Here is a 14,349-nt window from a genome sequence, read left to right on the forward strand (position 1 = left end):
GTAGAAAACAATCTGACTGATTCTAAGCACGATTTCTGATTAAGACAAAGTAGTTTTTCCAGGTCCTCCCTAAGGTTTTGCTGTTTTTTGTTTTTTGTTTTTTTTTTTTTTTTCCTTCCTGGTTCTTCAGAGCTAGAAATCATTTGAATTAGGCTATTTTTTCAAATCAATTTGAGTAAAGTTTGGTTTTCAGGAGATGGGCCTGGCTGAGCAAAAGAGCCCTCTTGGTAATAGTCTTCCTGAAGCAGGCAAATGGAGGTATCCTGCCCTGGTTTTTGTCATTATCCTTTTACAGTTTTTTTCCTCTGTCCACTCTAGAAGATGGGCAGTGTGCATATCTGCATGTCCACACTGGTTCACGGTATAGAACACTCAGACGCTTTCATACAACATACCAAAAAATTACAAGACAAAGCAAGTTGCCTTCCCTCCTTCTACATACAAACCTGGCTGTTGTTTTTTCATGACCTCTTTCCCCCTTAATGGCTGTCCTTGCATGTTCCCCTTTAATTTTTCTTTGGATAAAGGGGAAGAAAAAGGGCTTCTGGCCCTTACCCCCAGTGTGTGCTTCTAGTGTCATGCTTAAAGGCAAGGCTAGGTCCTCTGGTCAAGTTCCAGTGGTAACACACCTCCAATCCCATCTTCAAAGCCATTCTTCACACTGTCACCATTGCACAACTTCACTAAAGACTTATTAGGTCTGTATTACAGGTATAAAGACAAGTCTTGCCTATAATGGAGATTACAGTCTACTACAAGAGGGTTTTTTTTAACAAAAAAAAATGTATATATTTAAGGTGATGTTTTAGTGTATGTACACATTGTGGAATGCTTACCACAACCAAACTATGTAACATATCCATCACCTCCCATAGTTACTGTGTGTGTGTGCACGTGTGCGTGTGTGTGCATGTGTGTGCTTCTGTGTGTGTGATTACCCTTGAGATCTACTCTTCTAGCAAATTTCAAGTATATAATATATTACTATTATCTATAGTCACCATGATCCCTGGGCAGGAAGATCCCCTGAAGAAGTAAATGGCAACCCACTCCAGTGTTCTTGCCTGGAGAATCCCATGGACAGAGGAACCTGGTGGGCTACAGTCCATGGGGTTGCAAGAGTGGGACACAACTTAGCGACTAAACTACCACCACCATCACCACATAGTCACCATGCTGTACATAAGGTCTCTAGAACTTATTCCTTTTATAACTGAAGGTTTGTACCCTTTGATCAATATCTCCACACTTCCCTCCTCCCCAACTTTGGCTAACCACTACTCTATTCAGGGAAGTATTTTTTTAAAGGTCTGTTCGTCATTTGTCAGCTCAAAAACCTTCAGAGACTCAGTAATGGCTACAGAATCCTTAGCATGCTGATCTAGGTGCACCATGAATTTACCTTTTTGGTTCATCCTCCTTCCTCTCCCTTCATGCACTATCTGTACAGACACACTGAACTTCAGATCAGAGAATGTGGTACAAAACTGGTGCTTCTCTGCTAATGTGGTTTTCTGAATGTGCTCACCTGAATCCTAAACTCAGTAGTACACAGTAGGTGCTCAATAAAACCTTGTCTCAATCAGCGGAATGAATGAACACAATAGTGGAGGTGAGGTGGTTTAAGGATTAAAGCTAGTGGCAAAGAAGGTACAACTCAACATTAGGAACCGAGCATTGGGGTTAGACTCAGGATAATCGGGTTTTTATTTGGCGTTTACAGAGCAGAACACGGTTGAGTTTCTCCACTAACACACAGCTCACCCATTGTACGCTGCAGTATCATCAGAGAAGGAAATAGAGATTGCCAGGAAATGATCAGGAAATAGGGTTCGGATGTGAGAGTTGGACTGTGAAGAAGGCTGAGCACCGAAGAATGGATGCTTTTGAACTGTGGTGTTGGAGAAGACTCTTGAGAGTCCCTTGGACTGCAAGGAGATCCAACCAGTCCATTCTGAAGGAGATCAGCCCTGGGATTTCTTTGGAAGGAATGATGCTAAAGTTGAAACTCCAGTACTTTGGCCACCTCATGCGAAGAGTTGACTCATTGGAAAAGACTCTGATGCTGGGAGGGATTGGGGGCAAGAGCAGAAGGGGACGACAGAGGATGAGATGGCTGGATGGCATCACTGACTCGATGGACGTGAGTCTCAGTGAACTCCGGGAGTTGGTGATGGACAGGGAGGCCTGGCGTGCTGCGATTCTTGGGGTCGCAAAGAGTCGCACACGACTGCGCGACTGATCTGATCTGATCTGATCTAGATTTAAATATGAATTCATCTTATATTCAACTAGGTGGAAACAAAGAGAAACTATAAGACAATGCAAAGACCTAGTGCTTTGATAAGCACAGAAGTAATTATTTGTTGGTTGTTAATTTCATATATATGATGCACCTGGTCATTTAACTGCTAATACAGAGCAAAATGTAATTCCCGGGGTCACTGCCAAGGCTCTTGAGAAGCCCAGGAGGACCTGAGAGAAGAGCTCTCAAAAGAGTCTCCATCTTTTTCATGCAGCGATCACTGCTCTCACCTCTTTAGGGCTTTCTCTTCAAGTCTTTCTTTCTCCTCAAGCGTCTAGCGCTGGTGTTGCCATAGCTCCTGTTTCTGTGACTCCGTCTAGCCCCCACCCCTTCCAGTAGGCCAATCACTACCTATAAATCTTTTCCCTGGCTTCCGGGGTCTCTTAGGCAACAATGTGTGGTCTCTTGATTGGCTGGGAGATCCTGGAGGGCTGGCTCCAAATTTGGGCACGGGGACAAAATGGAAAAGTGGGAGGGCCCAGAGGGTGGGAAAGGCTGCCATCTCTCAATAGAGTGCCAGGACGAATATGCAGCCAATCCTGAAACAAACAGCATTAAATGCCCCCATTCAAGCTGTAAGTATGTTCCAAATCAGGCCAACCTACTGAGCATGCCCAGTTATACCGTTCTGGTCACTCCGGGGTTCTGAAACGTAAACTCCGTTTCTCCGGGTTTTTAGAATGGCCAACAGGTAAAAGAAGGTTGCAGGAAAAACAATTCTGGAGAGGTTCAGTGAAAGAATAGCACCTGCACACAGGAAGTGAAAGAACGTGGGAAAATTGCCCAACACACAAACTCAGCAATGCTTCCACATGAATTGTACTTGATTGGATTAAGGAATTCAGGCCGACTAACAGATACACCAGGGAACCAGCAGATGGCATGCCTTAATAAGGATAACTCCAAATTTGGGGAATTTTTCAATCTGGTCTAATTTCATTAATGAAATTTATGAAGCATCTACCATGTAATGAGAGGCAGAGTGAGAATGCAAGAATAAAAAAAAAGAAATCTAATGAGGAGGATTTGAAAGTACAATGTAGAAATAACTACTGGTATAGAACTATAAAGTAATGCTGGAGAAAAACAACATTTCAGAAGGGACATCTGGGAAGTGTAAAACAGTTCTTATGGGCAGCAGCTAACCAAATTCAAAAAAGAAGACTTTTCTCATTTTCTCACATTCTCTAAAATACATAAAAATGTACTCCCTTCCAAGGTAAATAAATGTAAACCCTATGTTTATATTGTTTCATTGTTTTGAAATAGGCAGCATTCGTATATCTCCCGTTTAAAAAGAAAATGAAAAGTAAAGCTCATAGAGGTTGCTGCTTTCTTTAGAGTTGACAAAGGATCAGTAAGTGGCCAAATTGAAACTTATGTTGTCTGAATTCCATCCCAGTGGTTTTAAGTATGGTTGTATGTTTTATGATCAGGTTGTACGTAAAATGAATAAACAAAGACTTTTGCAGGGGTGGAGGCCTGGGGGAGGTAAGTAGATGCAATACTAAATTACCATGTATTACCGGTTAACATGGATGGTTTCAAAATGGGTTCATCCAGAAAGAGACCAGTTTTAACAACTCCCTGGGAGAGTGTTGGGTCTCGGTGAAGTTCCTGAGCTACCAGGGAAGCCCTAAAGACTTTCTATTGGTGGTTATAACATTGAATGAAAGAAAGATGGGATTAAAGAGAGCCCGACACTTTATCCCTGTTAGATCTGAATATTTTTATCCCTGAAAATAAGGTCCCTTTCATTGATCCTCTCAACTAGCATCCTCTGGACCTCTCCTTGTTCAGCCCTTCATCAGTGTGACTGCTGATCCCCCAGTGAACACCACCATTCACATTGTGTTCACGGTGAGCACATTGGCTCAATGTCCTTGAAAATTTAACATTACTTTCATTTAATTTTTTTTTTAATTCCTTTTAAAAATATTTATTTGGCTGCACTGGATCTTAGTTGCAGCACACAAGATCTTGGATCTTTAGTTGCAGTTTGTGGAATCTAGTTCCCAGTTGTTCTTCAGTCGCTAAGTCGTGTGTGACTCTGAAACCCCATCAACTGCAGCACTCCAGGCTTCCCTGTCTTTCACTAGTTCCCAGACCAGGGATTAAACCTAGGTCCTCTGCATTGGGAGGGTGGAATCTTAGTTACTGGAGCACCAGGGAAGCCCCTCAACATTATTTTTAAAGGAAACATTTCAACCATAAAGAAAAGTCTACAGACTTGCCTAAGAAACACCCTTTTCTCCCTGCAGAGATTTTTAAAACTGTTAACATTTTGCTTCATGTGTGTGATTAAGAGTTGAAGCCTGTTTTACATGCTGCCCAGATCTCATTTCCCACCCTGCCTGCCTAGAGGCATCCACTGTCATAAAATTTAGTGTGCTGTCTACTTGTCCACTTTTTTTGCTTATTATATATACATGTTTGGCCTTGTAAACAGTGTGACTGTTTTAAAGAGCTATCATAATTTACATACTTTGTAGTTGGCTTCTTTCACTCAGTGGTCTATTTCTGAGATGTGATCATGTTGATACATTCAACGATAATTTCTACATCATTTCCACCTCCCACTAGGAGCCAAGATATGTTCTATGCCTGACAGTTTTCACAAGACCATGTGTAAATTGCATAAAAATGCGAGAGCAGCACATCTCTAGAGGATCTGAAGGTACAAGGGATCTAGAAGTACCCGAAGCAGGTCTATACTGCTTTTCATAAATGCTCTTAGCTGCTTCACTCACCTTCAGTAGAGGCAGTGTTGGCTCCACAAGACACAATGACTTGATAAGAATCAGCCTATGGATCAATGTTATTTTTTTTTAAGAAAGTATTACTGCATTAGTATTTATTAACAAAATTGAAAATGTCATTTCAGATCCCCTTTATGGTGCAATTCGCATAGCTCATCTTCTGACATTAAACGATATTTATGACTGTCTAAGCTCAGTATTTATTATCATTTAGGGAGCATCTTCAAAACAGATTGTTTCACTGGTGGCTCAAACAGTAAAGAATCTGGCTGCAATGCAGGAGACCTGGGTTCCATCCCTGGGTCGGGAAGATCCCCTGGAGAAGGGAATGGCAACCCACTTCAGTATTCTTGCCTGGAGAAGTCCATGGATAGAGGAACCTGGTGGGCTACAGTCCATTGGATCACTCACAAAGAGTCGGACACGACTGAGGGACTAACACTTCCACTTTTCTTTGTATAAAATAGTTGCCTATAATTAAAGAGGCCACAGAGATGTGTCCCAAGGGTTTGGACAAACCACAGATTATAGAGCTGTTTTTGGTCAGTCTCCTAGCATGGGGTGGCAAAGATTCAGAAAGAAGATCATACTAAAATACACCATTTTAACCAAGTGTACAGTTGAAGAACCTTAAGTACAGTCATACTATGCTACAAGATCAAAGTATTTCTTTAAGTCCTGTGTGCTACCATAGAACAAAATGATGCCTGTGAAGTCTAGGTTGAAAAGGGAGGGAAAGGAAGAGAAAGGAAGGTAGGTAAAATGATAGAGGCCAAGGTAACAGCTTTGGCTTGGAATGAGTGAATCCAGACTCAGCCCTTAAAACGCTGCCTGGCTTTGGCTAAGTCTTTTTAACCTTTCTGGACCATTCTTTTCCACGTCTGAATAATGAGAGGTTAGGTTTAGATGATTTCTAAGGAATCTTTAAGTTCTGAAATAGCTTAGGTAGAAAAAAATAAAATCACTTACGAAGAAAAAGAGAGAAGAAACATTTCTCAAAGAACAGAAGATGGGGCATGTCACCAATAACCTCAAGCCCCACCTGCTCACTAAAGTGGGTGTTGGTAAAGAGGGTATCTGCTCTGTTGCTTCAGCCTGGAGCTCTGCAATATGAAAGCTGACTACCTCTATCTGCACCCAGTACCACTCTCAGCACCCGCCTCTTAATCAATTCCAATCCCCGGGTTCCCAGGGGGCACGCTGGTTCTCAAACAGGTTTTGGTGGTCTCTCAATAATAGCGTTCCAGGCTTGAGTGATGAGAGTCGCTGCACTGTCTCAGCAGGGAAGGGAGGGAGAGCTTTGCAAAGGGGACTGAGGGCATTTAAGAAAAGCTTCCAGAGCACGCGACGACTCGGCCGGAGCAGGACAGGGCCGGGCATCAGCCTCGGCGCAAGGTCAAGAGTAACGAAACCTGCAGACGGGTATCCAGAAGCTGGGCTCAAACTAGGAGCGCTCGGCCGAGCGTGCGCAGCGCGCCTGCGCCGTACGTGCGTGCGCATGTGCCGCGGCCATCGCGAAAGCTCTCGGTCGCTCGGAGGCGCACGCTGGTGGTCCTCGCTGGCTCTGTTTACCTGAGGGAACTGCGGCTGCCCCCGGCCGGCGCCACAGCCCCCCGGGAGCCCGGCCCCGATGTGTGAGGTGAGCCCCGGGTCGTGCAGGCCCCTTCCCGTCCTGCTCAGCGGGAAAAGGACTTGGGAGTGGGGAATGAGGAGGTGCCGCGGCGGCTGCCCGCTCCTCGGTCTAAGCCTGTGCCGAAGAGCCACGAGCAGCTGTGGCACCTCCTCCTCAAGGATCGTTATTCTCGTCTCCGACAAAACAAAAGCCTTGGGCGCTGTGCTGTGGAGGGGTGTCTCCGGGCTTTCTCGGGGTGGGTGGCGGGCCGACGGGGGAGCCCGAGTTTGGCGCTGGGCGGACTGTGTGCACGGAGTGGATTAACCCTCTCGGTCCCGAATCTGCGCCGAGCAACCGGTTCGAGTGTGGCCCGCGCTCCCTGCACGCTGCCCTCGGCCCAGCCCTGGGGCTCGGTTGGCACCGCAGGGGCGTGTGGTGCTCCCGGGCCACTGGGGGCTGTGGGTGGAGCACGCGGCTGCTTGCCCGGGGGACGATGCACGGAGGGCTGGGTGCGGGGGTGCGGGCAGCATCGCAGCATCTGGACTGCTTCCTGTTTCTAGTCCTGAAAGTTGTCCCCTCTCCTCTCTCCCGTCAGTTTTGCGAAGTCTGCATATGCCTCCTCGAGGCTTTCCCCTCTGCCCCCTTGGACGCTCCGTGTGTTTGCCCTGGGGTACCTCGGGGAGGTTCATCCATAGCCTCAGAAATAAGGTTCTGTTAAACATTTCAAGACATTTTAACATCTTTCTAGAGGCTTTTTTCAGAGTTAGTTGCCTTCCTCAATAAGAGAATAAGGGGTGGTTTTTTCTTTCTTTCTTAAAAGAACAAAAGCATACATATGCCACTAATTTAGGCAGAGGAGTCAACTCGAAATTGCAAAATATCTAGGAAGGACAAAAGGTCTGGTTTTGGGCCCAGAATAAATGAAATTTTGAATTTTTGTTCCCTTCTGAATGTAGGCAGACAGAGCAGCAGAGCAGACCAGCAGCTATAGAAATAAATGACTGCTCGGTAAGATTGGTCAAACAATATCTTATTTTATAGAAGTAGTTTGGAGAGACCTGTAACGTTTATGTACGGGAATTGGGTTACTTGGCAAAGCCAATACCGCAGGAGCAAGGAAACAAACACTTGACGAGGGGGATGTTAACCTCCCTCTTGAGCCTTCTTTTAGCCTTTAGTGGCATGCTAACAGTCAAAGGGATGGATAAATCCGTAGTTCTGTTATTAAGAACCATTTACTCCTCAAGATAATGATTTCCCTCCATCCTTTTTTTTTTCCCCAATCCGTACTTTTAAGCAAATCAATACCATCTTCTTCCTCCATAAGAAGAAGGAAAAAAGAAAGTGTTTGTTTGAAGTACCAAACCACAACATAGAGGTAATAAGATAAGAAAGTGATGTAAAAGTTTAAGTGGGCAGGCTTGCAAGGATGTCGCTGAAAATAAAAGATAATTAAGATGCAGTTCTTCTTACAGTGTTGCCTTTTATTTAGTGAAATAAGAGGTTCCTCCTCTACCCCCCTCTCCCCAAATGCTTTGAAACTGTCAGGAAAATAAGGTAATTAGTTTTCAGGAAGCATTTAACAGGAGGCTTCCTGTGTGCTGTTTTGGATCTGTCAGAAATTCTCTGTTCCTTATTAATTCCTAAATACTCAAGTGTCTCCCGGGGGCTGAGGAATCCAGGCATTTCCTTCATTAGATTTTCTATACGGAGATAAGTACCCTCTTCCTTCTTGTGAACCATATGGTAAAAGTGATTGTTTACAACTCTCTCTCTCTTTAATATGGATCGCCTATATTTTGTAAGTCTGGAATTTTCATCTTTATCTTTGCTGAGAAAAACTACCTTGTAAGACAGTCTATATGCCCACACCATGTTAATTAAAACACCTTTGCTCCATCAGAGCTCTGATCCCTGATATTAGAGCATTTCCTGAACACATTTTAATGGAACAGGGAAACGAGGCTGGAATTTCAACCTGATTTTTTTTTTTTTTTAAGTCCAGACTCTGGCCATCTTTTAGGACTTCCCTGGTGGCTCAGATGGTAAAGCGTCTGCCTACAATACGGGAGACCTGGGTTCAATCCTTGGGTTGGGAAGATCTCCTGGAGAAAGAAATGGCAACCCACTCCAGTACTATTGCCTGGAAAATCCCATTGACAGAGAGGCCTGGTAGGCGACAGTCCATGGGGTCACAAAGAGTCAGACACGACTGAGAGACTTCATTTCACTTCACTTCTGGCCATCTTTTAACTTTCCCGTTTTAGTTTTAAAAGATCTTCTGCTTCTGCTGTCTCTAGTATTAAAAGTATATATAAGTTGTAAGATGGACTGGAGTTTGATGCCTGCTATTCATTTTAGTTTTGAACTTTATTTGTTTTTCCTGTATTTTTTTTAAGCCCCATCACTCAGCACACTGGAAGATTAGATTATCTTTTGTAATCAGTAGATGACTAGACTGACTTTAAAAACTAGATAAAGTAGCAAAATGATACCTTGAGATTTGTAAGAATCTACGCCCTATGAATTAAATACGCTGCTGCTAAATCGCTTCAGTCGTTTCCAACTCTGTGCGACCCCATCGACGGCAGCCTACCAGGCTCCTCCGCCCATGGGATTTTCCAGGCAAGAGTACTGGAGTGGGTTGCCATTGCCTTCTCTGATGAATTAAAGATGGAGCAGAGATCAGCCCTGGGATTTCTTTGGAAGGAATGATGCTAAAGCTGAAATTCCAGTACTTTGGCCACCTCATGCGAAGAATTGAATCATTGGAAAAGACTCTGATGCTGGGAGGGATTGGGGGCAGGAGGAGAAGGGGACGACAGAGGATGAGATGGCTGGAAGGCATCACCAACTCGATGGACTTGGGTTTGGGTGAACTGCATGAGTTGGTGATGGACAGGGAGGCCTGGTGTGCTGCGATTCATGGGGTCGCAAAGAGTCAGACACGACTTAGCAACTGAACTGAACTGACACTTGAGCAACCAGAAAACAGTATCCTGAGAATGAATTTATTTTTTAAACAAGATATGGAAAACAAAAGGCCAAAACCCACATGAGTTTTAGGAAAAGGAATCTAGCACTTCGAGCAGTGATATGCTCTCAGTGTGTACTTTGCTCTCTTACAAGATGATGATTTCCTTGAGAGAAGAAGCTTCAGAGGTAGTGATTGCTAATCCTTATAATGCAGTCTTGGAAAACTCTGAAAGAAGACAAAAGAATATCCTCCGGTTCCCATTGTAGCCAGTGTGTTTGAGGCAACCTTTAATTTGTGAATTGGATACGCAAAATACTATGTATATGTATAGCGTGTCCAGATAAGTAAATCTAAGCTGAGAAAGATGAAAGGAATCACTTTCTGTACAGAAAGTGTGAATTGGAATAGAATTGCTAATATCTTTTGTTGCAGGGCCTTGCTGACAAGCCCCCAGGGCCCACTTTTGTCATTGTCTCTTCTGGGATTCTGCCGGCTTTCTTTCCTCTTCACAGTTGCCATCTCTTGCTTTTCCCACCTGAGTTCTTTGGGTCTGGCTTTGTAGCCAGCCTCTGAAGACAGTCTTCCAAGATTTCATGCCCTTTATTGCTGCTCTTCAGGACAAATACTCAACTTATTTTAGGGGCTTTTACTTTTTAACATCAAAAGAGAACTGGTAAATTGGGGAATATCAGATTCCTGATGTTACACATTGATAAAAATTAAAATGTAGGGTTAAGTGTATCTAGTCCTTTTTGTTTTCTGATGAAATAGTCATCAGGTCACTTAATTGGAAATTAGTTTTCCACATATATTGCTCTGTAAAGAAGTGAATGTCTTCGCTCAGGGTTAGGGCATGAAAAACTGTTGCCAGACCCCTCACTTTTTACTGGTCCTTGACGCCTGAGACTTTTCCCTCCAGTTAATTCACCAATTCCCTTTATTCAACTGAGATTCTGCAGATTGTTATAGTAAAAGATATAATATCAAAAAGAATGCAAAAAATCTTTTAACCTTTATGTGATCAGTTGCTGTATTTTGTCAGTATTTCCTGGTTTCCTCAATCTTCTGTGTCCCCTCTGAAACTTACAGCTTCTTCAAGGATGGTTCTCTTAGGAAAAAGGACTGTTGCTATCCATACTCACGTGATCCTGATTAGAAGCATTTATTTCATTATGTTATTGAAAAGCAACTTAGAATATATATCAAAAGTTTTGTTTTTTAACTGTGCATGATATTTGGTTCAGCTGAGAGGTGATCTGATTTTTTTCAGTATTCAAAATCAATTTTTGACCCATTCTAAATTTATCATCTTTTTTTTTTTTTGCTTTTCTTGCTACCTGTAGGAGGGTATTTTTGTGTCCCTGTACTGTTTTAAGTTATTCTATTTTAGGATAGCATTTCTCAAAATATAACTTATAGATCACTTGTAACAGTACAGAGATTATCGTTAGAATGCATGTATATCATTCATTTTCCAGAGGTTTGGATTTCTTAGACCCGTGGGGTTTCTATGAATCTACTGCACATTAAAATTAGGGAACCTCTAATTTGGAAGAAATATGAATTCCTTAATATTTTTACTGTTCCTGTTTTTCTTCTTGTCTCATGTCATTCTACTGTTTTTTCTTATTCATCTTAATAATCGTAAACTACAGTCTTAATGTATTAAGGTTTTATCCTATCCCAGGCTAACAATAATTTTACAAAAATGTTTGGATATATGGAAATTTGAATGTTAAAGTGCATAAAGGAAAGCACTTTTGTAAGTCTGTGAGAAGCATTGTTTGTAAATGAGGCAAAAGGAATAACTGAGGGAAAGACAAGTAAAATAGAGTAGACAGAAGTATAAGGGGGTTTCTCATCTAGTTTAAAAAACTCAATATTACCTTGTTTCTGCCTCAAGTTTTGTGTGGTCATCTTCTTTGAACCGTAAATTTAGAACCCATACAGCTTGAATAATAGTCTAAATGAAAAATTTGAAATTCTCATTGTTATACACATATTCAGTAGGGAGCAATGTCCCCTTTAATTTTTTTTAAGTTGCAGGCAGATGAACATGCTGCATAAGGAGCAAACTACAAAAATGGAACTTCTATGGATGTTTGATACTGTAGCCAAATAAAGCTTTCAGGGCTTATTTGACACATGTAATGATATGCATAATTGTTACCGTGCTGCATGATAATTAAGCTTAAATATACATGACTGTGTTTAATATCTCTTTTCCATAGCCAGACATCACATTTCTGGGCCCAGCTTGAAGGAGGAAAGAAAATGGCAGGCCAAGAAGCTTTAACAAATATTTCTGATTTAGAGATTTCCGTATTAGAGAGATGAAACGTTTGGGGCAGAGGTTGCTTGTGACTTCGGTGTCTCTAATTCCTAAGGTTGTAGACTTTACTTTTCTCTTCTTCTACTCAAGACCATATGCTTGGGGGAGAAATTGGCAAGATTCAGCCATGGCTTTACTTTCTCCAAATAGTTTTTTCTGCCCAGTAATGAAAGCCTGGGAGGCAGAGGTCCCTGTCATTGGAAGTGCGCAAAGGACAGTTTCTTTCTCTGCTTTAGCCAAGACGGTTCAAGTTCTCTGTCACAGGCCCTAATATCTATTTGAGTTGTCCTGTTAACCTGGGTCTCTGAGAATTTCTGAACCTGACTTTCTCATGTTTTCCCAGCTGAGGTTGTGTACTTCAAACAGAAATATTTGACATCTGTGAAGCAAAAATAAAGTAAAAGCAGACTTAACATCATTACAAAACCAAATGGAAGTATGATAGTTTTAGAATATGCTTTTTTCCTACCAATCCTGCCTTCCACTCTACCTACCCTTCCAGCCCCAAAAGAGATGCACATTTTTGTCCCTAGAAAAAAAGTGAATGTGAAAGTTGCATCCAACTCTCCGCGACCCCACGGACTGTAGCCTGCCAGGCTCCTCTGTCCATGGCATTCTCCAGGCAAGAATACTGGAGTGGGTTGCCATTTCCTCCTCCAGGGAATCTTCCCAACCCAGGGATCGAACCCATGTCTCTAGCATTGCAGGCGGATTCTTTACCGTCTGAGCCACCAGGGAAGCCCCCAGGAAAGGCAGTGTCAAATCCAACTCTGAAACTTGGTAGAAACTCTTAACTGGAAATCATTGCTATTCCATGCTGTAACTCTCTAGAGTTGACTCTTCTCTGCAGCCTGACTGTGTATAATGAGGCATTTGTTGATCAAACGTTTTCTCCATCTATGTACTGAATTTTTGTACTATCTAAAAGGATGAAGCATTGTTGGGAAAATGTCCTGATGCTACTTTTAGAATCTTCTGTTTGCCAGTTCAGTATTGGTTGATAGAAGTTAAGTCTTTGTATCTGCTGTCATTCAGTAATAAAACGACCTAAAGTTTGATGTTGCTTTACCTTTTATAGAGGGCATTATTTTATAATTCACTCATACATCTTTGACAGGGAGGTGCAGTTTTTAGAAAGGAAAATTCTGAGCTCAGAGAAGTTAAGTGATTCACATAGTTGGAAAGAGGCTTCAATCCGTATCTTTTGATTTCTTTAGAGTTTACACCTTTCACAGATACCATCTGCTGAATCATGTAATGATTAAAACGTATATAATAACATTTAAATAACTTGTTATTAAGTGTGGCAGATATTTAAATAAAATTTAGGACAGCAGCATGCAAGGTTTTCAAAATGGATCAATTATGTCTTGTGACAAATGAAAAACTACCACTGTAGATGGGAAATTAAACTATATGTTATATAAACAACTGAGGGAGGAAATAGTGCTTTCCTTTAAATGCTGTTTATGGATTCTCTTGTATATCTATAGCAAGAATGAGAAGGTAGAGAAACTGTCGTATCTTTTCTGAAATATCCATGTATTTTATCTGTAAGGCAGTCAAAGTTTGTGATCGTTGTTGTTGTTGTTAGCCACACGCCTGGCACTTGGAATTTTAGTTCTCCACCAGGGAGTGCACTGGAGCTCATCAGTGGATGTGTGCAGTTTTAATCACTGGACCACCAGAAAGTCCCAAAGGCAGTATTTTAAAATTTCTCTTTCTAGTAGCTGATTGTTAGTGTGTAGAAACGCAACTGATTTTTGTATAGTGATTTTGTATCCTGCAACTTTACTGAGCTAATCAAAGTTTTAATATCAAGCTTGTAATATTTTAAGAGGAAATTACTAATTTCACCCATTTTTTTTTCAATTATTTTTCAGATATTTCAGTCAAAGGAAGAAATAGCTCTTCTCCTAAGATGGAATCTGTTGTTTGGGAATGTGGTTGATCAACTTGACACGTTGGCCACATGGTACCCGATGTAAGAAAATGAAAAGAAGAGGCAAGATGATGTCATTTTCCCATATTGTGAAACCAAAAACAAATGCCTTTTGTGAGACCAAGCTAACAAACCTCTGACGGTGCAGAGTAATTCTGTTTGAAGAACTTAACAGTAAGATAGAAGAAGTACTTTCAAGCTGAGACCTGTAGGTGTACAAAGATCTAAAATACATCTTGAGTAGGCCTGATCATCTGAATCCCATTCAATCGAGAAAGCGTGGCTATGAGTTGGATCATCTTTTAACTGTGGCCCTTGACTATGTTTGTGGGCCATACAGGTAGGCACAGTTTATTTTCTTTGAGCCTATTACCTTGAGGGTGTGCCAGGATTTGCCTTATAACACTGCCTTCATGCCCAAT

General features: G+C 42.0%; 1 protein-coding gene across 1 annotated transcript in view; it reads left to right on the forward strand.

Moving 5' to 3' along the window:
• The window catches only part of LOC129637401 (liprin-alpha-1-like), a 191,286-nt gene extending 177,250 nt beyond the window's left edge, over nucleotides 1–14,036 (forward strand). The window contains exon 2 of the mRNA XM_055561522.1: nucleotides 13,869–14,036. Coding sequence (XP_055417497.1) covers nucleotides 13,869–13,973 — 105 coding nt within the window. The 3' untranslated portion in view covers nucleotides 13,974–14,036. The remainder of the gene's footprint in view (nucleotides 1–13,868) is intronic.
• Nucleotides 14,037–14,349: the final 313 nt, after the last annotated feature.

This window comes from Bubalus kerabau, chromosome 23 (genome assembly GCF_029407905.1).
Source record: "Bubalus kerabau isolate K-KA32 ecotype Philippines breed swamp buffalo chromosome 23, PCC_UOA_SB_1v2, whole genome shotgun sequence".
Taxonomy (NCBI): Eukaryota; Metazoa; Chordata; class Mammalia; order Artiodactyla; family Bovidae; genus Bubalus; species Bubalus kerabau.